We start from the raw sequence: 27273 nt of genomic DNA on the forward strand, positions 1-27273 counted from the left end.
AAGCAGATGTCAGCAGCTGACTAAAAATCGAAATCAACGTGTTCGCACATGCCCGCGCTCTAGCGGAAAAAAGGCGAAAAGGTTGCGCCGCACCGAAAAACGAGAAGAAACGGCGCGCTTTTAACCCTTTTCCTCCGGCGCTTTTTTAATATTCGATTAGCGGGGTGTTTTTCGTATGGAAGGCTCAGGGGGATTGCGTTCGGTCGACACGATGGTTAACGGCTTAATATGCATGCGCTTATCGTTATTGTGTTTCATAATTTTTTGCCGCTTTAATGATCACGTTAAAAATGCTATTTTTAACGTGTGTTGTGCGCAGAAATAACCAAAACGCACGATGGATATTATATGTATCAGAGCAGAGTATTTATTTCAGGTTGATCGATCAGATGTACACATCACGTTTTTAAAAATAACTTCTATTCTATTATGAATGAGCTTGTTGCCTTCTCTGTGCTGCGAGAAAAATTGAAGGAAATTATCAAACACATAATTAGTTACAGTGTTGGGAATTTAACAAGATTGACTTATGTGTGTCCGATTTACAAATGAGCACAAATCACGCAATATTAAGGATTCTGAGGCACACTTAAAACCGTTTTTGGAGCTCAAACCCATCAAAATCGTATTTAATATCTATTAAACTTCTACTAAATCGCACAGAATTCTAAATCGTAGATGCATATAAGACTTTTCATCAAAAAATTATTTTTCTGGCAATATTTTAACAAGTTAATATGTGTATTTTAAACATTTTAGTACTAAAAATAGAAAAAGGAAATTTAGTATGGGAAGTAGGCCAAATTGCACCTGTTTTCTTTCAATTGATTGTTCTTAATGCGTTTTAATACATGAAAAATTGGACTTCAAACCAAACTATTATTTTTTGATCATCAATCTTTTTAGATTTTTTTAAATTAACAAAAACAGATGTTAAACCCGGAGTTACCCTTTGAACAATTTCCCAGCCCTAATTATTTTCAACAATTAAAGAAGAATGGGGTTGAATTACAATAAATGAATCGATTTTTCTGTTTTTATTATTCCTTTTTTATATTTGTTTCAACCAAATTGCTTTCATTCACTTTAATTGATAACTTTAAACGTAAGACATGAATTAACAGACATAACAAAGTGTGTGACTGCGTTGCGTCGATTTTGAAATTTCAGAATTTTCACAGAAATAACCAGCTGTGATGAGTATAATAAAACAGTTTAAAGGTTTATTAATATCCGCACTCTTGCGTGTAACTTCAGCAAAAAGGCGGCGAATAATTGACGATGCGGCTCGCATACATATAGTGAGAACGTCAGCACAACGAGGAGTAAATTAACGACGCCGTTGCGGGCGTGTTTTTCCGCTGACGACGACGTTTGCCCATTTACGTCCCGCCAAATGCAGCCCTTGGGTGGGCGAGGGTGTGTTTCATATTTCGCCAGCTGGGACGCAGGGGCCGGCCATGGACCTTTATGGTCCTCTGTGCGCTGGCAATCTCTCGGCCTGCCGACCAGAGAAGCACATTGATTCGCATTGTCTTCAGCGCCTTCCGGCTAATACTCTCGAAATCCGACGATGCGCGAGCGTGTGCTTTTCGCTCTTCATCTGCAATCACGGCTGCACACTGCTGTGGGTCAGATGTGTGCCGTTTCATTATCGTTTTTTGCGCCGGCTGCACTGGAAAAACAAGGCGCCGCGCGCGAGCAGAAAAGGCCGCTGCACTTCATACATGCGCAAAATTCACTTTTGCCGCCAGCGGTTTACTCTTTTTGTAATAAATATCTATATATCGTGTAGTGCTGTGAAATTTAGACAGGGTATTTGAGTAAAAATAATATTTTCAAATAACACTGTTAATTTATGCCATTAAATTTTTGTTTTCGTCAATTTTAATCAAGTGATAGCACGAATTTAAATTTATTTTTCTGAGATTTTATTAAAAATCTATCCACACCATTTGCTATATTTTTTAAAGATATTTCCTGATTTCCTTGGACAAGGATAAAAGAGAGCAAAGAAAATGTGAGCGTCAATAATCTACTTAAGAACTTGTGAAAAATGGGTCGAGAACAGAAAGAATGATACAACCTCAAACCTCAATTTTTAATTTCTCAAATGAACAAAATATCATATAATTCCATACGTAATAAATTTCCAGCCGCTCGATCGCTCAAACAGTCGCTACCGCCTCAATGTGAACCATCCATTAACAAAGTTAATCTTTTAATCTGCTTGAATAATTTAAGCGTCGTGTCCAGTCTGAAGCCAAATTATCCAATACGTAACGTTTTAGAGTGATTTTATAAAATAAACAAGGATAATGGATTTCATTCCGATTTTCAAAGGGAATGTGATTTTCACTGTCAAATTTGTTTTACGTATATTTGCTCATGGGAAACTATAAAACGTTAAAAAAATACTGATAAAATAGCGATTGGAAAACATTAATAATAAATAAGCAAATAGCTTAAAAATGGAGCCAGAATGATCAGATTAAGTTAATATTATTACATCTGAAATAGTGGGAAAAAATGCGTAATTAATTATGAAATAAATCACTATTGAAATAAAAAGTTCTTTTCTGAACTCAAAATCATTAAAAAATAATGCAAATTAAAACTACCCGACAGTATTCATTAACTTAAAAAGAAATTGTTGTTAGTATTTATATTTTACATGATATAAAAATTAAGATGATTAAATAAATATTGTAATTTGAACCCAGAGTCAAGAGGAAAATGCTTTTTGTGCTTATTTTTTCAAACGACGTGCAAAGGAATTTAGGAATTCAAGTATCAAGAATGATTTTCGCAGTAGCTCTGTCCTTATAAATTTGTGTCAGAAGAGTCAGAGCATTGCTCTCTTTGTAAACAGAAAACGTTTTTATGTTTCTATTAATATTAATCAATAGCAAAAATTCAAATGGAAAAAGTTTAAGGAATAAATTAGCAATTTGATATTTCTGTCTTTATGCAGATTAAATCGGTTCTTAGATCCTGAAAAATTCTTTGTAAACATGGATGATTTTATAGCCGTTTTGGGAGTTTTAGATTCGTACATGGGTGTTAAATACTGCTTCTAATTATCTCCAAAATGACGGGAAGCACGAAATAATAAAATTCAACGTCTAAATTTCACAGCTATAAGCAATGATCGACCACGCATTGAGCTCCAACTCCAAAACCTGCTGCTGGATGGAAAATCGCTTTGCATGCGCGCGTTCAATTAAAGCTGCATTTACGGTGATGCGCGCAGCGGTAAAACTTTCCGTAATTGCACCATGCCTTTAAGCTTACTGGAAAAGATGTCTGGGAAAATGAAAGAGAAGAGAGAAGCGGTCGGCAGTAAATTTAAAGGGCTCCGAAGTACGAGTAAACTAACTTTTTATGTGAGCGGTAAAAGTCGTTTCGTTATTAATGTGCAGTTTGTGCATTTGCGGGCGGTCGGTGGGTCGGTCGGTCGGCCGGAGTGCGGGCCACGGCCGCCGCCGCTCCCCGTGATCTCCTTAGAGAATAGACGAGCAAGATCAGAATCACCCTTTCTGTAATAAATTGGATGCTATATCCTATCCTGTACAATATTGCGAGATATCGCATCCCTGGAGATGGAAATTAACAATAAAACGTACAAACACAAACGCGCGCTCGTGCGATTATTCCGCAAGTAACATCAACTCATAGCTTTGGAGAAATGATGGAAGCACTGATGTTTCGTTTTTATGTGAAGTCGTGAATGTTCCAATAGATTAAAATCTAGCTTTAGGCACTACTTTGATTAGTGATATTCGTTTAAAAGGTCTAATTTAATCGGAGGAAAAATTGAAACACGATACCGTGTGTACCTAAAGTTAGTTTTCTCATTAATTTTAAATGGTCATTTTCAATTTTGAAGCAAGAGGTGCTGTTAAAGCTCAAAACCTTTAGCAAATGGCGGAGCGCATTATATGTTTTGATTAGTATTAAATAGTTTACGCGTTTGCTGCTTCCACCTTGATACATTTGATGCAAGGAGAGCATTTGCTCTCTACTGTATGTACAGTTTCCTTTGTGATACTCAACCGGTCTCCAGACATTTAAGCTAGGGTAATAATTAGGGCTGCGCGTTTTCTAATATGTTTAACTAAATATTTACTCTTAAAAATGATTCTAGATGTCTTTTCATTGAAATGGTTTGTTTTAGTTTACTTTGATGGGCAAATTTTATAATTTATTATCCGAACAATTTGGCAAGATATACATATTTGAAAGTGAAACTTTTCTAGAATTGCAATAAAAAGTTTTGAAAAACTTTTCAGTCAAATTTTAATGGATCCAGTTAATATTTTGTATTCATTTAAGAATCTAATATCTGACCGTCATAGTCTCACGATTTTCACCTTATTCTTTACTAGATCAAATAATAAATAGGAAATTCCAGTAAAAATTAAGATGGTTCTTAAATATTTAATTGTTATAGAGGATTCAATTATTCCAAGAATCCTGAAACTCTGTGGATGAAAATAATTTTCTTCTATTTTGAATTTGATTAAAAAAACTGTCAATTTTTTGTTGAACTTAGCAAGTCTTGTCATTTCCTCAAATATACTACAGTTAAAATTAGATCAGGGACAATTTCATCAGGTTCAAAATGAATTTTAAGATTTAGTTTTGATTCAAAACAACCATATTCAACGATTTTGACGTGGGCTTAAGCTGCTCGAAATTGCGCATTTCAAGTTCTTTTATTATTTCGTAACACTTACCAGAAAAACAATTGAAAAATTTAAACGCGCAGCCCTATTAGTAAAAGTTGTCGATTGACATTAATGTTTATCAAAAGCAGAACTTTTTGTGTGATTCTCGCGAAACACAAGCTGCAGGTGTTCCTCTTGAAGGAGAAGAAGCATTCGTTTAGAAGTGAATGTCCTTATTTCCCCGCTCTCTGCGTCACTGCCAAGTCTGTATGTACGTGCTTGGTGCATCTAACGTGTGTCATAAGCTTGGCTCTCTCAGCCTTCTGCACGGGGAAAGACTTTTACGTCACCACGCGGCAAAGTTATGAGACGGTGCGGCCAGGTCAGGGATCTTCTTCTTCGATCTTCGCTTTCTCTGGTATTTTTTTATGATATAAAGACGTGCAAAGCCCGGTGTGTGTACGTGTGGGAGCGAAAGAGGGCGGAAATAAGGCATCGTGGGGGTTGAGAGAAGGCTGGTGTATGTATTAACAGACAACTGAGAAATTCATCGGACAAGATACAGCGCGCGTTCAACAACAGATCCTCAACAAACGAGCAATTACATAACAAGTATTCAGTGTGTATTATTATTTTATATAATATTATAGTTAAACAGTTCGTCTGGTATTATTTACACAGCAGTTGAAGAAGAATTAAGTTGTATTTTTATTTAGGAGCGAAAGTTGCGATTGTGCCGGCGTGATTGTGCCCTCGTCTTTGGCGGTTCAGTCGAGTGTTGAGTTGCGTGAGTATCACAAGTCGTTCTGGTCCAGCAGATCCTCGGCCTCCTCCTCCACCAGGCTGGTCGGCGCGATGAAGAACGGGATGCTGTCCATGTTCACACTGTCCCCACTTTCCTGCGAACACGAGAAAACGGCCAGTGTAAGCAACAAGGGGCTCCCGAGCGCCGGATTACGGCGCTACCGGAAGGTCTGCTTGTTCACCGTGACTGACAGCGAGCCCTCCGCGGCGCTGCAGTCTAGCTCGATGCAGTGCAACCGGGAGCCCCACTCGCAGTGCTGCACGTCCGCCTGACGGTAGAATTTTATCTGCAGACACGTGCTCAGCTCGCCAGTCTCCTTTACCTGCACCAATGGTCACTGGGTTTTAAAAAAATCAGGCCCCTCTTTTGCTTTTTAACATTGTGCAAAAAAAAACGCCAGCACTGCTGAGATAATAAACTACATACATATTTCATAGTTTTATAGATTACAACTATTATACGGCTAAGAATTCTACGTTTATTTTAATAAACTAAATAAGCACGCAATAATAAGTTTCTTGAATCGCACTGAAAATCTTCTAAGCCCGTTTTGGAACTCCAAACCCATTTAAAACAAAAATCGTTCAAGATTGACTCCATTGTCAAAGCATTAAGGAGATAAAATACTGCGGAAAATAACTAGAACCCTATAAATGTGATGATTCAGGTAAGAAAACCACGGGGATATATATAAGTAAAAACCAATTTAGGTCACTTTCTGTCTATTTCCTCTATTTTTTTAATCTATTTGTAAATTTTATGAATCAATTTAACCTTTCTCGCAATATTACAGGACAGGTGCTGTTTGACTCTATTCAACGCAGTATAGTGATGGCGTCAAGTTTAAGCACATGTGATTATAGTACTAATTATTCAATTTTTTTATTATAAACAATGAAATTTTAACTACGTGCTCCCCATAAAATAAAATCGTCACCCACCCAGCCACTGTGCATGGGGTATTTAACTACACCAATAAAACCAGCAACTAGAGAAAATAAAAGTCATACTATCTACCATCTAATTGTAAGGAGACTGGCGGCAAGCAGGCAAAGCATGCAAGAACACACTCACAATCGCGTGCTCGCAAGGGCAGTTTGAAGGGAAAAAATTTTGTTCATTAACCGCGAGTACAAAACCAACAATCATTGGATTGCGTCTTCCCTGGCAGACGCGCATTCTTTCGTGGGGGCGCTTCATTGGCCCTTAATTGACCTGCTCTCTCGACGCGGCCTTGACCCTCGACGCAGAGTCAACAGGTTTTTCATGTGTCGCTGTCGTTATAACAACATAACTCGTGCAAACATACGTCCACGTCCTGTACGTGGAGCGAGAGCAGTGGGAATACATATAAAAAGTGACTAATGCACTTCATAAAATGAAGAGAGGGCCGACTCCCAGGGATGCGCAGCCGTAAAAAACGGAAACGGTTCTCGGAATTTTTAAACTTTTGATAAATTACGAGGGCAAAGCCGCTCTGTTTACTTTCGAGATGAATAAACTAAATGTTTTAATATTCGTCGCAATGTGTCCTTTGACTCTTCTCTTCCGAGTGTCTTTATTACAAACTTCCGCCGGCGGCCGGCCAACTGGCGAGCAAATAATTATAGTGCTTTGCTTTTCTTTCCTCCTCTCATTCATTGCCCGCGGCGCACTCTCCGCCACATTCGACAGTGAAAATCAATGCAGCTCGCCTGATAGAGGCAAATTAACTGCGAAATTGCAGCGGGAAGCCATTAAACTCGGGCGAAGGCGAAAAAATTATGGCTTTGAAGGGTGATTCGAGATTTAGCGTCAAGCTTGCGCGGCGAACACGGCCCGCTGCTTTGACACGATTTCGCCGCCGCCGCCACAACCAACATCCACGACGAGGGAAGCACGCCAAAGAGAAAACGCGCGCGGTGGAAAAAATTCCGGACTTGAGTGTCTCGGTCTCGGGGGTTGCTGATATAATATGCATTACGTAAGGCCTTGCTTGTGTGTTATCGCTCCTCTGTGGAGAAACAAACCGCATTGGGGCGACGCGGTTGTTAAATAATAAATGGAACTGTTGTGTTTTTCTTTGTGTGACTTTTAATCGAGATATTTTTAATTTGGTAAAGGGCTGCGGAATTTACATATAGACCGTTTTTTGGACACTTTTATCGCCTCTATTTTTAGATTTTTTTTATGCAAATTAAATTATATCTTTGCTGATTAAGGCTTTCGGTTTGTATCCTATGATTCGAGATCTAATTTGCTGTTTGTAAAGTAAATTTTGAGTGAAGAGGAATTTAAAAATTTAGATAAACACTTTTCTAATCCATGGCCGTCGAAATTTAGAATATTTAATGCACAGATTTTTTATGAAATTTTTTGTTTTGTGGTTTTAAAAATGTTTTCTGATTAAAACTTCTGCAAAAATTGTTAAAATAGCATCTCATTGCAAGTGAACGAATAATTAATTAAATCTTCTCTCATTTAATAATCACATATCTTTTCCAATTTTGCAGGTTTTTTTAGTTTGATCAATATATCCTGGGGCAATGATTTTAAGAGACGAATTTTCAAGCAAATAGCAATCCCGTTTAAGACTGTCTAAAAGAATTGAGAGTTTCATAACTCTGAAAAAATAAAAAATGATTTTATGTGGGGAGCAAATCACTTTATAAACAAAGTGCCTAACGTAGGTCAAAGTTGTCTGCAAAACTACCTACACGAAAAAAGATTAATATGTTTTGTCTAAAAACTGCCGGGAAATATAATCTATAAACTCTTCTTATAAATTGATACTGACAATTAATCAACTGTCGTAAAATTTCATATTCTGTTTTCCTAAAACAATCTATTTAGTAAACGTGAGAACAACAATAATGCTTCGCAATTTATATCCTCCTCTCCACTCATTATTTACCTGATAATTTGTAAATATACGCTTCATTACTCCAGCTAGAGATTAAAATCTTTCGATAGTTTGAAAAATACATATTACCAAGGCTGAGGCATAACTTCAATACAATGAGCACCATTTGTCATAACCTACGCTAAACGGAGGCGTGCTGATTGTGCAATGCAGATATTCAATGCTACAATTAATCGCTCTATAAATAAAGGGAATCACAACAGCTCACCATGCGCGTGTATACGAAATGGAAGTTAACGCTCTATTTCACAGAAAAGCATTACATATTTAAGTCTTGACCTCGTTTTGTACGAACGTTTTATATGAAAAATACGATTAGTTTTCCGGCTCTCTATCATTAATCAAGCCTATAGGGTCCGGCCCATCTATAAATTGCGACCGCACGCAATTGTTTGACGGAAGTGCACCGGTTCACCTCTAATTCCGTATGAAAATTTATGCGAAAGGGAGCTAATCGCCAGCAATCGGGTGCTCGCGTGGGGCTGCACACACAAAATGTCAAAACATGAGCATCAATCGATATTTTCATGTTACTGCACTGGCAGACGGCCCGACTGGTTGACTTCAAGGGGTTTAATAGGAAAAGATTTTTGCAGACGGAGAAGAGGAAAGAATGAAGAAATAAAGGAGCAGAGAGTTGCTTTGAGAAAAAGTGTAGAATTTTTCAGCCAGTTAAAACATTTTTTTTTTCAAAAAAAGCTTCAAATCGTAGGTTAAAATAACTTAAAGTCCAACCACGTTTGGAATTCAAAGCAGTCGACATATATTTTTTCTGTGCTCCTCAAAATGAGCAAAAATCACGGAAATTTATGCCTCACACATGAAATAATCTAAAACCATTATAATTAATTATCTATTCATCTGCCAAAAACCGTCAATATCATATTTTTATAATTATAGCAATCTCTCTGTTAATGTTTTTCCTAAAACTGAAATCTGGATAGTGCAAAAAATTGAAAACAATGACGTATTGCTTCAAGATCAACAGTACCAAATAATGCTAATTTTTCCTACACAATTTACCAGACAACGTAATTCTATCGGCCAAGTTTCAGAAGCAATTCCGGAACAAGACAAAAATTTCAAGAATAAAAACTTACTAAAAACTAGTCAGGAAAGACTTTCTGCTCTGCATTTTTTATTATTGAAATACTGGCCGTGCAATATTGGAAAAAATTCATTTCCATATATGTAGATATTTCATTTTCCTATTTAAAATAAAAACTCAGCTACCGTTGGAAATTTGGTGCTCACGAGGAGCTACACACAAAATGTCAAAACATGAGCATCAAATCGATAACATTGCACCGGCAGCCGGCCCGACTCGCTGACTTCAAGGGGTTTAATTGGAAATGATTTTTGCAGACGGAGAAGAGGAAAAAAATGTAGAAAGAAAGGAGCAGAGGGTTGCTTTGAGAAAAAGAGGACTCTAGCTGTGCAAAAAAGTGCCAAGGCTACATGTGGTGTTTTTCATTTGAGCAGGGCCGCACTGGTCGGCATGGGTCGGTGTATACCCGCATGACAATGGGCATGTCTTCCCGATGGCCCTTGCGCGACGGAATGATGCCCTGGGTGGTGTAGTAGCCCGAGTAGGCGGACGCCGTCGAATCCCGCCACCTCTCGCAGGTCTCCATGTCCTGGCCCAGGACGGTAATTTTCCTGCCAACACGCAAAATTCATATTTTAGAAGCATTAGAGAGGGAGAGAGTGCTGCAGCAAAACGGGCAAAGTTTAGAGAAACACGCCTGCTTAAAGTGGAAAGGCCGCTCTCCCGACGCGCTGAACAATGTGGCTCGGGTATGCGCCTCGTGGAAGAGCCTTGTCGATACAAGAAAGGCGTTTGCACAAGAGTTTCGTGAAGGAAATTTGGTACACGCATTATAGCTTCAGGAAATTCACGCAAGCTAATCTCCATAAATTAATCCCAAAAAATTTTTAAAAGGGTTATTTTAAATGAACTTTGTCTTCCAACAAATTAAAAAATCTCTTTTAATGATCGATGAAAATTTCAAACTGTTTAAAATAATACAAAGGACCGGAAAAATTATTTCAAACAACCTTCTATGTCTCCCCGAGAAAAATAAACCCATAAAGACTGGGAATCCTCTTAAAAATTAAGTTTCCTTAAAAAAACGTCACTGAAAGCCTCAAATATATGTACATGCAAAGTATGCTTAAATTGTTGCAATAAATGTTCTCCGAATCCGACAAAAAAATGACAATGCTGCTCTCCAAAAAGGTCGATAAATGTGAAAAACAAATCGACTGCTGTTCACAGGAACCATTTTGTACTGAGAAATTTTTATTTAAGAGAATGAACAGTAATTACAGATATTCAACTTTAATGACTACTTACAGATTAAGGAATAAAAATATTCAGCAATGTGTGGCAAGCGTTGCAAAATAAAAATTAAAACACGAGTATTGAGAAATTGAATACTAGAGCAGTGGAAATAACGCGGCTTTTATTGAGCAGAGTAAAGAACACGAAACCACAGTAAAAAGTAAGATCAGGTTTTTGTTCGATATCATTTCGGCTAATCAATAGATGTGATCTTAACAATTAACTGCGTCTTGAGGCAAACTGAGCGAAAATATGGTGAGACAGGCGTGGCTGTCTTTTTATCACACTTGACTGATCACATAATTTATTTAAATCCGAACCGACAACTAGTTTGAGAGAGGATTTGAATAACAACGCACGTGTATGATTGTTAGTGAAAAGCGGTGACTGATCTAGCCGTGCCAAATGAAGCGGTCAGCGGTTGGAAAAAGGAGTGCCGCGCACCCGATTCAATTACCAAGCCCGATAAAACACACGCAAGGCCTCTTTACGTTTTAATATATAACGACACTCAACTCTCGCATCCAAATTGGCAAACTCGCGCGCGCGGCGTGCGTGCGAGCGTGCGTCTGCCGGCGAGGCTCGCGGTGCCGCGCTAGCTAAATTTCACAATAAACCGTAAATCAAGAGGCGAGACGCAGCCCATGAGAAGGCAGACAGTGAGCGAGGTTCTTGTAAAACGTCATTCTACGCTTAGATAGCATTATAAATTATTTTGCCCTGTACACAATCATCGTACATATAGTCCAGCTCGACACACGCCAGCCAGTTTTCTTTTCAATATCCTGGGTGTTGGCCTTGCGTCGAGACGTGGAAAATCGATCGACACTCGACACAAACTCGCACACAACGGCAGTCGTTTAAAATTTTACTTTGTGCAGCGGATCATACAGTATTTGGCTCTACCTCTCTGTATAATATATACTCGAGCTGAGAAATAAATATTTCTTGGCACTTATTCTGGCCGAGTTATTACGTTGCTCGCAACAAATGGGGGTGGGTGGGCAAAGTAATGCACGAAAATTGGTTTTATCAATATTATAAAGTGCCTGTTTTCATCACACAAAAGGAACGAGCGTGTTCAAGTGGAAACGACATTAAATGCGTGACCTTTGTTTCGTTTGCCTCTAATATCTTGGAGAACAGAAACCAGATCTACCCGATAAGCAAAACATTCGAAATTTCAGCGAAATGATAAAAATATTTAAGGGGCAAAACGCTGGAAAATTGTTCTAATTTTAAACCAACCAAAATTCAGCTATGAAATTTCTGGAAAATTGACCAATGCGATCACTGCGCACAGTGATTTGAGTGTTCATAAGTTGGATATCTTTACAGGACAACAATTAACAACATTTTGCATCGTTTGCTCTAGCAAGAAGAGGTACATTGAATTTCCTGTTTTTGGAATCCACTAACAAATCATCATTTAAACGTTCAATAGTCAAATCAGAAGAGAGTATGTAACAATTAATTTTCAGATTTTGCCGAAATTATCTAAAGATTGAACGTCTCGTCCATTTTTTTTTTTTGAGAGCATAATTTCGATTGCTCGCGATTTTCAACCGAGGTATTTCATAATAAATTAGAAAAGCAATCTTGGAAATTTTCCTTCTTTAAAAGATATTATAATACGTAAAGGTAAAATGGATTTTCTGTAATTTTAAATACTGTAAATACTTTGTGGAGCAAAATTTTGAAGGGTAATTGACGATAACTGTGGAAACAATGATATATTTGTCTAGGCTAAAAATCAACTGTAGCGATCTCTGCTAGTAGTGCTTTGGCCTCCGTATTTAAAGTCGAAAACTAGACGTAGAAAAAGTTTAAAAACTCTACCGCGTCAGCCTGCCTCCAAAATGTTGCGGCTTAAACCTTCGATAGCAAATAAAGAAAAATATGTCAAGTACGTAGAAAAATTGTCATCGAAAAATATTTATTTTCGAGTTTCACTAAAATTGTTTTGAAATCCAGAACGAATAAATTATTTAGTTAAAAAAAACTGTCAGGTAATTGGTCTTAAATGAGATCACTTTTGGCATAAAAGGCAATTTCCGTGACTGAGGTCTAAGTGAGTGACTTTCAGCTTAGCAACAAGGCAAACTTTTTTAAAACTGCTCCAGGAGGCAGAGAATATCCATCTCTCTCCGCACGCCTGTCAAATTAAAAGACTGTTAGTGCCGCTCGCAAGTTTCAAACAACTTTGCATCATGCGTCGGCAAAAGCAACCCCGAAAAATTTGCCTCTCCAGGCTCTTTTGGTATGCACGACACAGAAAATTCCGTTTCGACGCAAGGAAACTGCTGGATTGTACAATCTTCCGCAATTGTAATTCTGCACGAGTCACGTGTGTTTATCTGCGCAACGGCAATATCAAAAGTGCAGAAGCAACAAAGGCCGCCTTGCTTTCTCAGTGCCCTACATAAGTCCATTTACATTGCCAGAGATGGATGTTTACGCTAACAGAATTTATTTTTAGTTTTCTTGTTCACTCTCTCCGCGGCGCGCACCCTCTTCTTTGGCTCGAATCAATTTCTATTATCGAGAAATACCATTTCGACGCGCGCGTTTTCCTTCCTTCGCGCCTCTGCCTCGCCAGCCTGCCTGCCGTGTGCGACGTGTGCGTGCTGAAAAAAGGCGTCCGCGATTGATCTGACTGCGAGAGAGCACGACCTGCCCGATGGCCCACGCTTTAATATAAGTAATGACAACCAACACACCTCACCCTATTCAACCCCCAGAAGCCGAGAGACCATATCTACCTACGATTCGTTCTGCCTCGATTAAGATTATCTTGTCGCACCCCTACAAAGTGACGCTGGGTCATTTGAGGAAATTATGGTGATTGATTATTGTAATTAAGAGCACGTCACATATGCATGTAATTTCTTTATAAATGTGCTATTTTGATTTTAAAATATTTATATTTCTTTGTTTTGTTAAAATTTATGTTTTGAATTTTAGTTTCGACGAAATGTCACGGGTCAGAGGACAAAGTTGGCATAAGTTCGAGCAAACTCAACGATATTTCCACAAAAATAAGTCTTTACTAGCAGATTTCGTCATACAAGTTTTTCGCATAATTATTCATATCTCATATCCGTGGTTTTCCCCTCGCCGAGCCCGAACTAAATATAATCAAAATGATCTCATGATTTTAAAAACTTGAAAATGTGCTTAACTTCAAAACTCAAAAAACAAGACTTCCTCTCATTTTTTTTTGTGTTTGCAACAATTACCAACTCCAAATCTCAGGTTCTGACCACCAGATACGCAAAACATTCCCCACCATTACACTCATCTAAATTTCTCCTGATCAGCTGAAGTGTTTAAGGGGATTAGCTCCTCCACCCGCTTGAACTCTCGGGCTCCAATTTTTAATAACAAAATTAAGCACGCATCCCCAAGGCTTAAAATGTTTTAAATTATCTAAAACTAACTCTAAGTTAACCAGCCCATACATAGTTTGAAAATCAAAACAGTATACATTAAAGTTAAGCAAAATAAGAATACAAAATCTTCATTATGAGAATTTTTACTTTCTTCCAAGGGGTTAAAATATAGCAAATTGAAGGGGAAGCACCCTCTTAACACTTCAGCTGGCTAAGGGAAATTAAGATGAGTCTAACGGTGCGCGATTAATATTTACATTTCGAAAGGTTAGAACTTGCGATTTGGAGCTGGCTATGTTTACAAAACACGGAAAGGTCAACAAAATCGTATTTTTTCGATGAAGAGGAACTTCTCAACACTTCTCTGAAATTTTCACATATGCTTCCACATGTCATGAGACAACTTTAAGGTAAATTATATGCACCAGGAATGAAGTATTCTATTTCAACCAAAATCCTGAAATATTTTTCAATGCAGGTGATTTTCCGGTAAAAAACCTACTGGAATTTTATGTAAGTATTTTAAGATTCAATAAATAAAAAGACCTTCTTTTCTACTATCATTCCCATGTTATGTAGGTGGAAGATTATTCTAACGACGGCCGTTCCTTCTATTTTGGTCGGCGCGCCAAAGAAAAAAGTGAAAAATATCATTCCACAGCATTATCAACTTGCTTTCCGTCGAGAAGCTTGTTATTTATTCACGGAGGCAGACCAAGAAAGAGAGTGGATGAGTGCGGACGACGAGTCGAAATCGATAAATTTTATTCCTCGGACGATGAGTACATCTACATATATTATTATCAAGCCCTGGCGACTGTAAAGTATGTCTAATAGCGCGGCAAAGTCGTCCGGGAGTGGCAGTAAAAATTTTACTATGCTAATTCGCTGCCAACACAATTATGATTTGTGTGTGTGCTTGCGCCCGTGAAAATACGCCTTCTCGGTGCCATGACAAAATAAATAGGAACAGCACCGCGGCAAAGCAGAGCAGGTGCTGCTGGAATCAATTAATAAGTGGTGGCACACACGTTCGTTACTAAGGAAACATCAACACAAAATCGCCAGCCACGAGTGGTACTACGTGCGGCCTTTTGTGCAATATCATGCGAGTATAATGGCCAGCTTATTTGCCAGGCCAAATTTCGTCAAACACGCTTTTGGCCCTTAATGCCGTAAATCTTCCCTCGTGCGATGACGGCACTTTGCCTTGGGGAGCCCACAAATGTCCTAAACTGGGTAATATACTGAAAAGAAAAAAATTCAGGGTGGTTCTTAATATTAATTGCTGATAAAATGTGTCTCCTCATTGTAACGCATGAAAGCACAGGAGTAAAGGGCTCGTAAAACAATTAAGCTTTATTATGCGAAGGATTTTAAGAATAAATTTGGCAAATTAAATTAATTTTCTAAACTGTTGGACTTTTCTTAAAAACTGGCAAGTTAAAACCATGATTCTAATTCGATCAAATATCAGGCTATTTTAATCCACGTAATATTGAAAATTTTAGAACAATTGACACTTTTGACCTGAATATACCGACTAAACAAGTTGACTATTGTCTGAACAAGTTCTTGAGTCAAACGTTTCAATAAATTTACATTTTATATAATAAAAGGATGCAGCATTTTTAAGGCATTGTGATGAAAATGTAAATATAAAATAAATTAGTAAATTTAGAAAAGTCGACCAAAATTTTTGTTTCACGCTCACATGCCGAGTTATAACTTTTTGTCATTATTCAGCCGCAAACAACAATGATGTCCAAGTATAATCCGCTGACTTGTGTTGCAATGCTCTACAATATGCTGCCAGTTGCGATTCGCCTGGAGCCCAGATATAAAGAGTTTGTGATCGCGTTGAAAGAGTTCTTGTATGCTCATAAGTTCTACTCTTTTGTTGAATATCAGAATTGTGTAGACAACTTGTGATTTTGATATATTAACTGGAGCCAATATGTTGATGCGCAGTGTGATTTGGTTTAAAAATATCAATTTTACTGTGTTTAATATTGCTTTGTGTACAGTAGTTGTAGCAACTACTATGTTTCTTTTTGAATGAATGTTACTGTATGATTGATTTTTTTTGCAATTGGATGTATGTAATTCGGTACAATTTATTGTGATGAGTTATGTGCATGCCAAAAGTCAAATAAAGATTATTATTATTATTATCATCCATATTTTCCTTGATTTTACTCTATACCATGAGTTTCTTTAGGACATATGCATGGCTCTCCATTGGTTTATATAAATTCAGCTGCACCACATTTAACTTATATCAAAAAGTCCGTGTGAGACGCGCTGCCTGTTTTCAGCGATCGGCTCATAGGCCAACATTTAGCTACGACGTTTCCCACGTGATGTTTTTTTATGCATCATCTGCCGGGAGAGATCAAGTTTTGCGGTCGGAAACTTGCAACCCAACTGAGACAGACACCAGCATATATAATTTCTAGAAGCGCGGCCCGTTTGTGTTTGGGCGAAACTCTGATTGCGAAGGGCTAAGAAAACAGACGCTGCCTGCAGATTTTCTCACGCTTTGTGCACGTACACAAAATCTACGAGCTGAAGCCAAGCGCGCATATCAAGTCTGCCGCCAGCACGGCGCATATCCTAAGTAATATCACGCCAAAATCCTGCCTGGAAATTCAATAATGTGGTGTGTAAGTAAGCTAGAGCGAGCCGGCCAGTTCTTTTGCTGCATTACTTTGCGCAAGAAGCGAAAAAAAGAAGTACAAACGTGTACGGCGGGACCCTTTTCTACGCAGCGCAATTTTTCCGACCGTCGCCGGCACCGCGAGTGCCAAAACGCCGAGCACACTGCAGAGTCTGTATCTAGGGGCCAACACCCTGTGCTCTTGGACCGCGACCGGGTTGCAAGGACAGCGGGGACGAGGCTGACTACCCCCATAGTCTGTCTTCGTTCTATATGCTAAACAAATCGAACAAAAATAAAGCGAAACTCACGCTCTTATATTTATTCTGATCCCACACAAAACGTATGAATAATTTTAAGCTGCGTATGTAGGAACTTACAATCAGGGCTTTGAATCTGGGCCCACTCTGGCTCTGTCCTCCTGGACAGGGTTTTCGCAAGATGTTTGCCAGGAGTGTTGCCTTTTCTCATATATGCTTTATAATTTTATTGGCGCATGTGCACTATAAATATTATTGCTTATTCTCATCATGTCATAATACAAATACAGTACAAATATATTACATGTCAAAGTAAAAAATTATCGATGAGTAAAAGGCAACAAAGCTAGCGGAAAACCGATTAAACTGACCAAATTCATCGCAATGCGCCCGTGGGAAAGATCACTAACACTAAAAGCACACGTTCACAAACACTTTAAAACTCTTGCCACATGTGCTGCTTGAGGAGAGCGGGGAATTGCGCGGCGTTGCAGTCTTTGAGTGCCGGAGGCAAATCGTATAATGTATGTATGTGACGAAATATGATAAAAAACAACAATATGTAAATAAATTTTGCACGGTCGATTAAATATAGAAATCTTCTGCAATAATTGGTTTAAAAAAATGCAAGACACCGCACAATATTTAAAACATATTCCAATTAAGAACAGCTCATTGTCATTGTCAGTGTCGAATGTCGGTCGAAATAGGATGTGATTCAAAATTGTTAATTTTTTTATCATATACGGAGAAGAATATTTTCAAATTTTACTTTAAATTTGAGTTCTGCGGGATAAGAAACACGGAAATCACCAACACACCCACCAAATTTCATCATTATCTGAGACGCAAAACGTTCAATTTATTAGCTGAAAGAGGATTAAATATGCTACGTATATAAAACGTTTGTTTCGTACATGCTGTAAACTTAAAAAAACCATATCTGATCCGAATAGTATAACGTCATCGCCTTGAGTTGCACTTTGAAATCTATGCAACCTGTGCAGCATGCAAGTCGAGATGAATCCAGCTCCACCCTATTTTTATGTTTCTAAACGTGCTACGACTCTTGTTCCCAGATGAGCTTTGGCTCCAAAATTTGGTCCCAAAAGTGCTCTTTGCACGATGCGAATTCCCTTTTCAAGAGCCAAAGCACGCGTTACGCGAGACATTTCGAGAAGTATAGAGCGTGGCTCGCGTTCCAAACTGCAGCAATAATGGATCGAGTCTCTGTGGCATCATCAAAACGACCATGGAAGAATCCTTCGTCGTAAAATCTCGGCTGGACGTGTTCCATTTCCTTTCCGGCGCCGATTGCCAAATTTCAAACAGACGTACGTGCGACAAACACGTATCACTCGCTCACTCACTCACTCACTCAGCAGGCTTTTGACGAGAGAATCGTGTCGCTTTTTTGGCTTATCGACCACGCGGACAGCCGAAGAGCTGAGCAGCAGGAGAAGGAGCTTCTCTGATTTCGCTATTTGGCTAATAGCCTCGTGCATTAGCATAATAACAGGTGCCGCGCGCGCCGAGCCCACACGTGCCATCCACGCCAGCATCGATTATGCCCCGGCGGCGTGAGGCAGACGATATGCCACTGCCTGCTGTTTTCATTCACTATGCAACTCAATGAAATGCTCTCGCAACTATGAGAACCACTTCGACTGCTGGTATAGTCTTGCATCGGATGGAAATTTTGACTTTCCCACAGCAAAAATCACGTTTCAATTTAAAGCTTCGCATATGGCATCTTATAAAAACAATAATGAACTGAATGTTACGTTTTTGGGATGAAAAATAAGTTAATTGTTTTTGGAATCTAGCAACAAAACACATAACACTAGGGCTGCAGTATTTTTGTAGCCAATATAGTTGATTTTGCCACTCAAAATATTTTTCCAGATAAGTATTTGGTATTAATATAGTACTTTTTAGCTTACCTCATGGGTAAAATTGACATTCATACACTGGGACAGTTCAAAACAATAAAACAATAAATAATTGTCGTTTTAGCGGCCTTTTTACTTTAAGATAATAATTTGAACTAATCAGGGTTGCGATTTTACTCCTTTTCAGCCAACATTTTCTTTTGAGAAAGTTAGATAGCAACCCAGGAAAATTTATCTTTGACACAACTTTTGGTTTCAAAATTAAGTTTATTATGGGCTGACAGGGCAACTCTGCCCCAAATCAGCACACATCCATAAAGTAATGAGACAATTATTTAGGAACAACATTTGGAAGGAAGTAATGATCAATGGTAGCTTGAGATTATTGCTTCTTCAATTTTCTTCTTTTAGATAACGTTTTTATAAAGGGTTCGATGAAACTTTCCTTGAATCATTAGCAATTAAACTTTATCATAATATGTATGATCTAATTTTTAGTTGCTATTCAAATTTTCGCACCACATCACTTATGCATTCGCCAAACGATTACTATACCTTTCCTTTAACGGTAGAGTTTTGCTTTCTCTTCTCGTAATGAAAATTAGACAGTTATTGTCGCATCGACTTTGTCTGCAGATATCGACTCACACGCGTTTGTCGTTTAATTATTTGCCCTTGCCAATTCCCTTTAATTGGCCTTTGGCTTCGCGCGAAAGGACGCCGGCGTTTTGCTCGCCAATCTGTCGTCTCCCATTGCGAGTGAAATGGCTCTCACGATAGCGTTTGGACACAGGCCAAGTGGCTGATTTTTTCCTCCGCCTTTTCGCCTGCTGCAGACTGGATGCCGACAGCGGCGATGGAGATGCGGAGACAAGAGTTGCGAGCGAGCGAGCGCGGCCGACCTGTGAAATGAGACAGTCATTTTCTTGATGCGCACCTGCCACACATGTTGCTCCCATTCTTTTCACACGTTACGTTCAGGAATTTTTTATTTGCAACCAACTGCTCATCTCAAGAGCCTTCCCATGCCATTATATTATTGAGAAAAAACTTACTCGTATATGAATTCAGGAAATAACTATTCAATTTTTGCCATGCCTGATGTAGTTGTTTCTGTTTTGAAAGACAGAAGAAAGAAGCAACTATAAATGCTGCAAAAATTCCTTGCAAAATAAAAATGTTATTTATAAATAAAGTTTTAAAGTGAATTTTCGTCTTCTCTACATGCTTCTTATAATTGTGTCCTCCTTCGCAGTGTACGTGCAATATTTTAATCAGAAGTTGCTTTTTGATTTTGTCTTATGGTATGTAAATGTGTTTTGAAAAATTTAGAGAGTAAGAATCTATGAATTTAATTAAAATAAACATGGAATGTCGAGTGTAGTGCCTACCAATAGGTGGCTCCTAAAATGACCCATTAAAGCATTAATATGCGGGAACCGCTACACAAGGAAAACTAATTTTCCTGAATTTAGCGCCCTACAACCTAGGTAAATTCAAGAAAATTTGAGATATTTTCAATTACATCCGCTTTTATTTTATGCAAAAAAATATTCATTTAGAAAAACAAAAACTTTAAAGTTTGAAACGTGGGTTATAGAATTTGGATCATGCAAGTTCCCAAAAATCAATTAATAGGATGGGTTTTTCTCATTCTTTTATTTCATTAAAAAATGTTGAGAGAAAGTAATATAAATAATAAAATAAATAAATAAAATAAAGAGTTTAGTTTATTTTTTAAATAAGCATTCTTAATAGTTTTTTCATTGGAATTTTGAGCTGGCAGGAGATTTATTTTCCTTGATTCTCAAAGCAAAAAAAAATTAAATTTAAGGCAATTAAACTTTCTACACATTATTGTGGTTATGAATTAATAAGTTACTGATTTGATATCGGGAATACAATGGTTAACCTCTACAATGAGTATTTTTAATGGGCAAGCGGAAGGGTATAATTACCACTCCGTTCCGGAAAATTTCGTAAAATTCACAGAGTGACAAATTGTACGAAACAAGCGAAATGACGTTTCCCCTGCTACACACCGCTGACAGAAAAATGCTTTTAAAAGGGACAATAGGGCGGAACATCACTGGACTGTGTCTTAAGAAACAATGAGAGCGTACTCTTCGCAGCCATTGTACGCGCAATAAAAGCCTCGGCGGCGGCGCGCACAAAAGTGTGTAGTTCGGAAAAGTCCATTAATTTTTCCGCACGCGCCAAAAGCAAACAGCGAAGAAGAAAGGAGCGGCGGCCTAATTTCCAATTCGCTTTTGCCGCTTGAATTTTGGCATTTACGCGTGAGGGGCAAAAACGTCTGGAAATCTCGGCGCCGCGATCATTAAGGGCGGCAAAAAATGTCACTGCTGCTCTTTGGCGTGTATTCGTGTGTGCGATCCGTCGAGGGGCGTGTTCGCCAAGGGTGAGGGGTGCCTCCTGGTGCCAGTGGCGCACCAGAGCAACAGGCGCACACTGCTGCAATCGCGTGACCTTTCGCCAGGGAATACTCGCAGACACACAGTACGGCGGCGAGTTGCACTGCGGCAAAGTGAAAGTGACATCTGGGTCGCGGAGACGCACTGGAAAATATTTAGAAAATAGAGCCTCACTTGCTTGGCCTCCGCGGACACTCGAGGGCTTCGCGAAATCGGCCCGCTGCTCGCATTTTTTCCCTCGCGATTTTTCTGTTCCCACAATGTTCGCACACGCTCATTGAAAACACACAATGCGCGGCCGAATTCTAAAATTATGCGTCCTTGGCGTAATGGCCCGAAAGTGAATTAGTTGCCCTTCACAACAATTTATCGCTATAGGGTTGTGAATTTTAGGCAGTCGACTTGTAATTTATTTAAAAAAATATTACTTAAAAAGATTTTCTGAATTTTCAATCGGACCTTCAAAGGAATACGTCTAAAAGCATCCTTGAATTGGTCTATATCGGCTGAAAATCCATTCGTTGTGCAAAATAATATTTGTTTTCTTCCAAATTATAGTTCAAATTTTCTTTTCAAAATATTTTTGATCTGTTCAAATCGAAAAAGTTTTTTTTATAAAAAGTAAGTTTCAATGCAAATTTTTTAAACCTCTGATTTTGCAAAGATAAGTGAAAAAAATTCAGTAAACATGCTATTATAAAAGCAAAAAATGCGAGGTTTATGTTACAAATGATACACTTAAAATCTTCAAAATTGATTATTTCGGTCCGGAAAACATTCTCTAAAACAGTAAAACAAAACAGTCTAAAATTTAAATCCTTATTTTTCACCTACGTGAAAATTTACGCTAGATTGGTTGCTTTCGGCTTGGAAACGACGAATGGTTTTTAAAAGCATTATTCGATCTCGTGCTCGCTGCTGTTGATTTTATTTTCCCTGGATGATGAAAAACCGTATAAATTTCGGCAAGGTTTTGATTTTCCGTCACGCACAACAGGGGAACATCCAGCTAGGGTGTCTGAACACGAATAATAAATTTTATAGTGCATTTTGTCATGCAGATTTGCACGAAAATTGCTTGCGCGGTGGTGGTTAAATAAGAGTTTAGAATTCGCTGAGCAAGGCTTTCGTTGGCCGTGAATGATCGTCAACCACGGCGTGTTGACGGCAGCAATTTTCAGAAAGAAATATTGATAATACTGTTATGCGGCAAAAGGCGAATTTCAAGCTCAAACGGAGCTACTTACGGGTGGCATGGAAAAACAGCAGGCAATCAAACATTTTTATTAGCTCTGTACAAGACAGCTGCAAATCTTTACAGTACACGAAATTTTAAATTTAAAGATAATTATTTCAATAAAAATGAAATCATGTTGAAATCAGGGAGACGGGATTTGCATGCAAATTAGGAAGTAAGCTGTTAAAAATTGAAACTGACGTTATATCTTCCTTTTGAAAATTGAAATCTACCACTCTTATTATCGTTAAATTTAAAAGTAATTGGAATTCGCATTAAATTTTAAGCAGATCCTTGTTGCAGTTAGTAAAAAAAATTAGCCTCTTAGAAAGACATCCGGTATTTTTTTTAATTTTGAGTCAGAAATTCCACTATAGTTGGCTCTATATTAACTCTTTGAATAAAATTTTCTGTCTCAAGAACCAAGGAAAATGATTTTTTCCTATTTAAAGTTGACGTTTTGCAAATATTGGAAAGCACAAATAAAAAATAGTAGTTGGTGCAGATGAATGAATGCTATATTAAATAAATTTCTATAGGCATTTCTTTGCACCTTGAAGGAAAAAAACCGCACTAAATCCTGAGTATTTTGAAAATATTACAAAAAAATTGCCATAAAGCTTCATTTTAAATATTTTATCTATTTTTGCGGCGTGATGGAATCCACTCCTTCAGGTGTGAACGTCGCAGGCGAGAGTAGCAAATTGCCTGTAGGTCGCGATTGGCCATTTTTATACCTCTCATTGATTAGGCAATCGTTAGACTGGTAAGCCATTTATTTTGCTCGCCAAAGTTGGCGAGCGTAATATCAGAACACGCAGACACAGAATTCAGATTGCGCCACACCGCTCAAGCGAAGGTTTTGTTTATTTTCAGACGGCGTAATGCCAGCCTGAATATACATCAGATGCGAGTAAGAGAGCCGCCGCCTCGCCGTTCTTCCGACGCATTATTGTAACACACACTGGCTCAGCAATTGGCTCGACACACGTATTGTTTTGATGAAATGAAAATGGTAAAGAGCAGGTTGGCCGCGTGCGGTTTTGTTCGTCGCTGCTGCTGCTCCATTCAAGGTTGTGTGCATGTATCAGTTTCACGGGCAATGATACAGGCAAGCAGAGTTACACTGCCGTAAAAACGTTGCTGCACCATTTACCTCACTCACTCGGCGGCGGCAGCCCGCAGCAAAATGCTCGATAATTTATATCGAAAACGACCTTTCGATGTGTCGTTATCGCCGCATTTTCGATTGAATTTCTGTTGCTGATTTCTTCAGAGCAATATATCAACCGTACTTGCTTTGAATTAACAACCTAATAATATTTCGTATGTTATCATTCTTTGAATTTTGATGAATCAAATTCACCAATTGCGAAAGCTGACAAATGACGCCACCGATTGTTTGCTAGTTTAAAAGTCACTGCGATTTAAGACTTAATTTATTTAGTTCTAGATGCTTTATAATGATGCAGACGATTTATATGCTACAATTTGATCACCGAAAAATTGCAGTTAATCGTCTAAAATTTATTATAGCCCTACTATTAATGTTATTTTCATGAAGTGTATTTTAATAAAGTGACTTTATGTACTAATCTGTATCATTTTCCAAAATATCATGGTTTAAAAAGGGTTAATTTTGGTCAGGTCAAATCATTTTTGTCAATCGATCCACATTGGATATCATTTGTGTTTCTTTGCGCTTCCAATCATCAATATGAATAATATCACACAATTAGTGACGATAAATCTCATTATCATAAAAATAAGCAACGTGCGTTTGATAGGAGCATTGGGAAATCGATCCAAAAGAGCTGAAAATTTGAAATTGCTAAAAATGAGCTGAAAATACTGAAAATTATATTTTCCCATACTGGTAGTTACAGCTTTTAGCAGACTAAGTCTAAATTGAGTAGATTAAAAATGAAACAGTTATAATTTGAATCTGGCTTCCTTCCGTACTTTGTGAACTTAAAAAGCGCCACCGCCGAGCTCTGTTGTGGCTGGGCTCACCGCGACGATTAATAATTGAATCGACACCGCGGCGTGGTGCAATGCAAACACCCGCGGCTTTTAATAACCGTAAATAAGGACGGTAAATATATATATATAAGAGCACTTCATATATATTTCACGGCAGACGAGCTGCAAAATAAGTAAATCACTCGGTGCAACCAAGGCCGCTGCTGGATTACAAACCAGGCTCGAGCAGAATCATTAGCGCGGCCGGCCGGGGCGAGTGCGGATAAATTTCGCACCACTCGAGATGCACACATACAGAAATTACGCACTCATATATGTTTTTGAAAGGAGAGTGCAACGTGTAACGAGGCGCAATTAGCAAAGTGAGTTACCTACGCCCGCTGTGCTGCCGTGCTTCTTTCTGACAAGAGGCAGATAATCGCATGCACACTGTGCACCTTGCGAGCGAAAAACTAACGAGCTCGGGGGTTTAATTAAAAATGTAGCCGCCGCTCACGGGCACGAGCGAGTGGGTGAGCACGAGCTGCGTCTCGGCGCCGGATAAAAGTGCATGAATAAAATAAGGCACAGAGAAAGAGGCAAGGATTTGGCCAGCGCAGACACCTGGTCCGGCGCAACTTTTTCTCTTGTTGTTAAACGACGAAAACACGGACCGCGTGGGGGGCCTACGCATCAAACTTTGCTCATTTCGCTAGCAATTAGCCATGAAATTCAAATTTCTCGCTTGTAAACGATCGCTGCTTGGATAAACATGTTCGGTAGATTGAACGAGGTGATTTCTTTTACGACTAACAATAAGGGCGCGCAGTTTGCGCGTAACACGGATTCGATATCGGATGAACTAGGGCATTTGATTCTGATAATATTATTTTTCCGATACAAAATTTTCCCGGCCTTTCACTCTCCAGCAGCCAACAAATATCGAAGACAAAACAATAACATGTAATGTAAGGAGCATGCTCGTAAGAGAATATTTTACCTAAAGCCAAAAGAGAATAAGAAACACTTTCATTGATTTTTTTTAAATGTTCCAAAAAGTATATATAAAATTTTGTTGGATTGGAACAAAACTAACAAGAGTGGAATTTCCAGTAACATTTTTCTTGCGTAAACTAGTTCTTTTCTAGATCGAATTATAAATTATATGCTTCAATTCAGTTGAAGAGGTAAACAAAGGATTTTGGCAAAAAAGTTAAGTAGTTCAAATTATTCACATCATTGACTAATCTATTCCCCTTCTAAAATTGATTTCAATACCAAGATGTGATGTAAAAATTTAAAGATTCAAATTTACGAAAGGTTTTGTAAAACATGAAAATATCTTAGGCTAAAATAGCCTTAAAAACTTTAGAAAAAATAAATGTCTAAAAAATCACGGTTTCTGTTTTTTTTTATGAAGTAGGAAATATTCATACCCCTAAAATTACTATTTCCAGCATTTTTAATCAGACCCATTATGTAGAGGTTTTTAACGGTCCGATTTTTTTTAAATTAAGACAATATATGATTTCTTTTTCCTCGGAGGTATTAGAGAAGGCTAAAAAACTAAGATTTAATAATTATTTTCTCTATAAAACACATGTCTGGTCCAATTTGACAACTCTATTATTGTGTATACAACTTAAACAAATATATTGATCGTTTGGAAATATTACAGCTTCTTTTTTAAAGGTATAAATAAATTGAAAGGATCTAATTTTTATCAACGTTAGTGCAAACTGCTGTAAAACTTCCTTCAGTATTTCTCATCTTAAATAAATAATTAAATTCAATCCATCGAAAACACTAAAAGCAAATTGGGAAGTTGTTACTCACTCCAACCGCGAGTTCTTCCGCGGACTCGGGTGGTGAAATAGAGATATCAACATAGCATTGGCAGCAGCGAAATGCGCGCTGAGTGTCACACTCACTCTAAACTCCTGGGTGGTTTGAAGGAAACGTCTATCCTGTAGGTAGTGTCCGTGTGCAGTTTGACCGTCTTGGCCTGCTTGAAGCGTTGCCCGTCCATCTTGCAGTAGACAGGGCTGCCGTGCGGCTCCTTCTTCATCGAGAGGGTCACCTTAAACGTACCATGGCTCATGGCGAGACACCATCCTCTCGCGACCGCGCGCTCGACTGCCGCTGATGCCATGCGTGCTGCCCGACCGCCTGCCTGCCTGGCTGTGGCTATGGCGAGGCGGGCACGCGGCGCCGCCCAGAGCACGCCCGCGGCGCCAAGCCAGCTCGCGGACCCCGTGACCCCCACCCCCTCCCCCGGCGCTTGAGCCCACTTCCTTCCTGCCTGCCCAATTTTTCCTTTCACGGGAAAAACGCCATCCGTGATCGTGTAATTATTACTCGCACATTGGCACAGCGATTTTCCTGTTACGCTTTCTGAGAATTGGAACTGTTCTGGTTAAGGGTTGGGAATTTTATTCATTAAAATATGTAAAAAGAAAGACTATTTTTAAATGGTTTAGCTCATATCCTAGTTTTCTTGTTAATAATATCACGTTTTCGAAGGTGTTTTGCAATTTTTATTCTAACTTCTAATTAAATTGTAATTATTATTATTAAGGAGAGCTTTGTAGAGATTGAACCGCCCATTTCCTTTTTTTGCAGCCAAGGAGTTTTGAAATGCACCGCTGAGCTTATTAAAAAAATACCAGAAAATTACTTTAAATTCAAAATCTCCATAGCTTAAAGCTCTGCGCGATT

General features: G+C 38.5%; 1 protein-coding gene across 2 annotated transcripts; it reads right to left on the reverse strand.

Annotated features, from left to right (window-relative positions):
- Positions 1 to 2082: 2082 nt before the first annotated feature.
- Positions 2083 to 26744, reverse strand: LOC135942163 (CB1 cannabinoid receptor-interacting protein 1-like). 2 transcript variants are annotated; one of them, XM_065488145.1, is made up of 4 exons: positions 26487 to 26744; positions 9892 to 10036; positions 5657 to 5797; positions 2083 to 5569 (listed from the first exon to the last, which is right to left on the reverse strand). In XM_065488145.1, exons 1-4 carry the CDS (start codon positions 26705 to 26707, stop codon positions 5465 to 5467), a joined length of 612 nt encoding a protein of 203 aa, XP_065344217.1. In that variant the 5' UTR covers positions 26708 to 26744; the 3' UTR covers positions 2083 to 5464. The 2 variants fall into 2 exon arrangements, with proteins under 2 accessions (XP_065344217.1, XP_065344218.1); XM_065488146.1 differs by having other exon boundaries at positions 5637 to 5797.
- Positions 26745 to 27273: the final 529 nt, after the last annotated feature.

The sequence above is a fragment of the Cloeon dipterum genome, chromosome 4, assembly GCF_949628265.1.
Source record: "Cloeon dipterum chromosome 4, ieCloDipt1.1, whole genome shotgun sequence".
NCBI classification, from domain to species: Eukaryota; Metazoa; Arthropoda; class Insecta; order Ephemeroptera; family Baetidae; genus Cloeon; species Cloeon dipterum.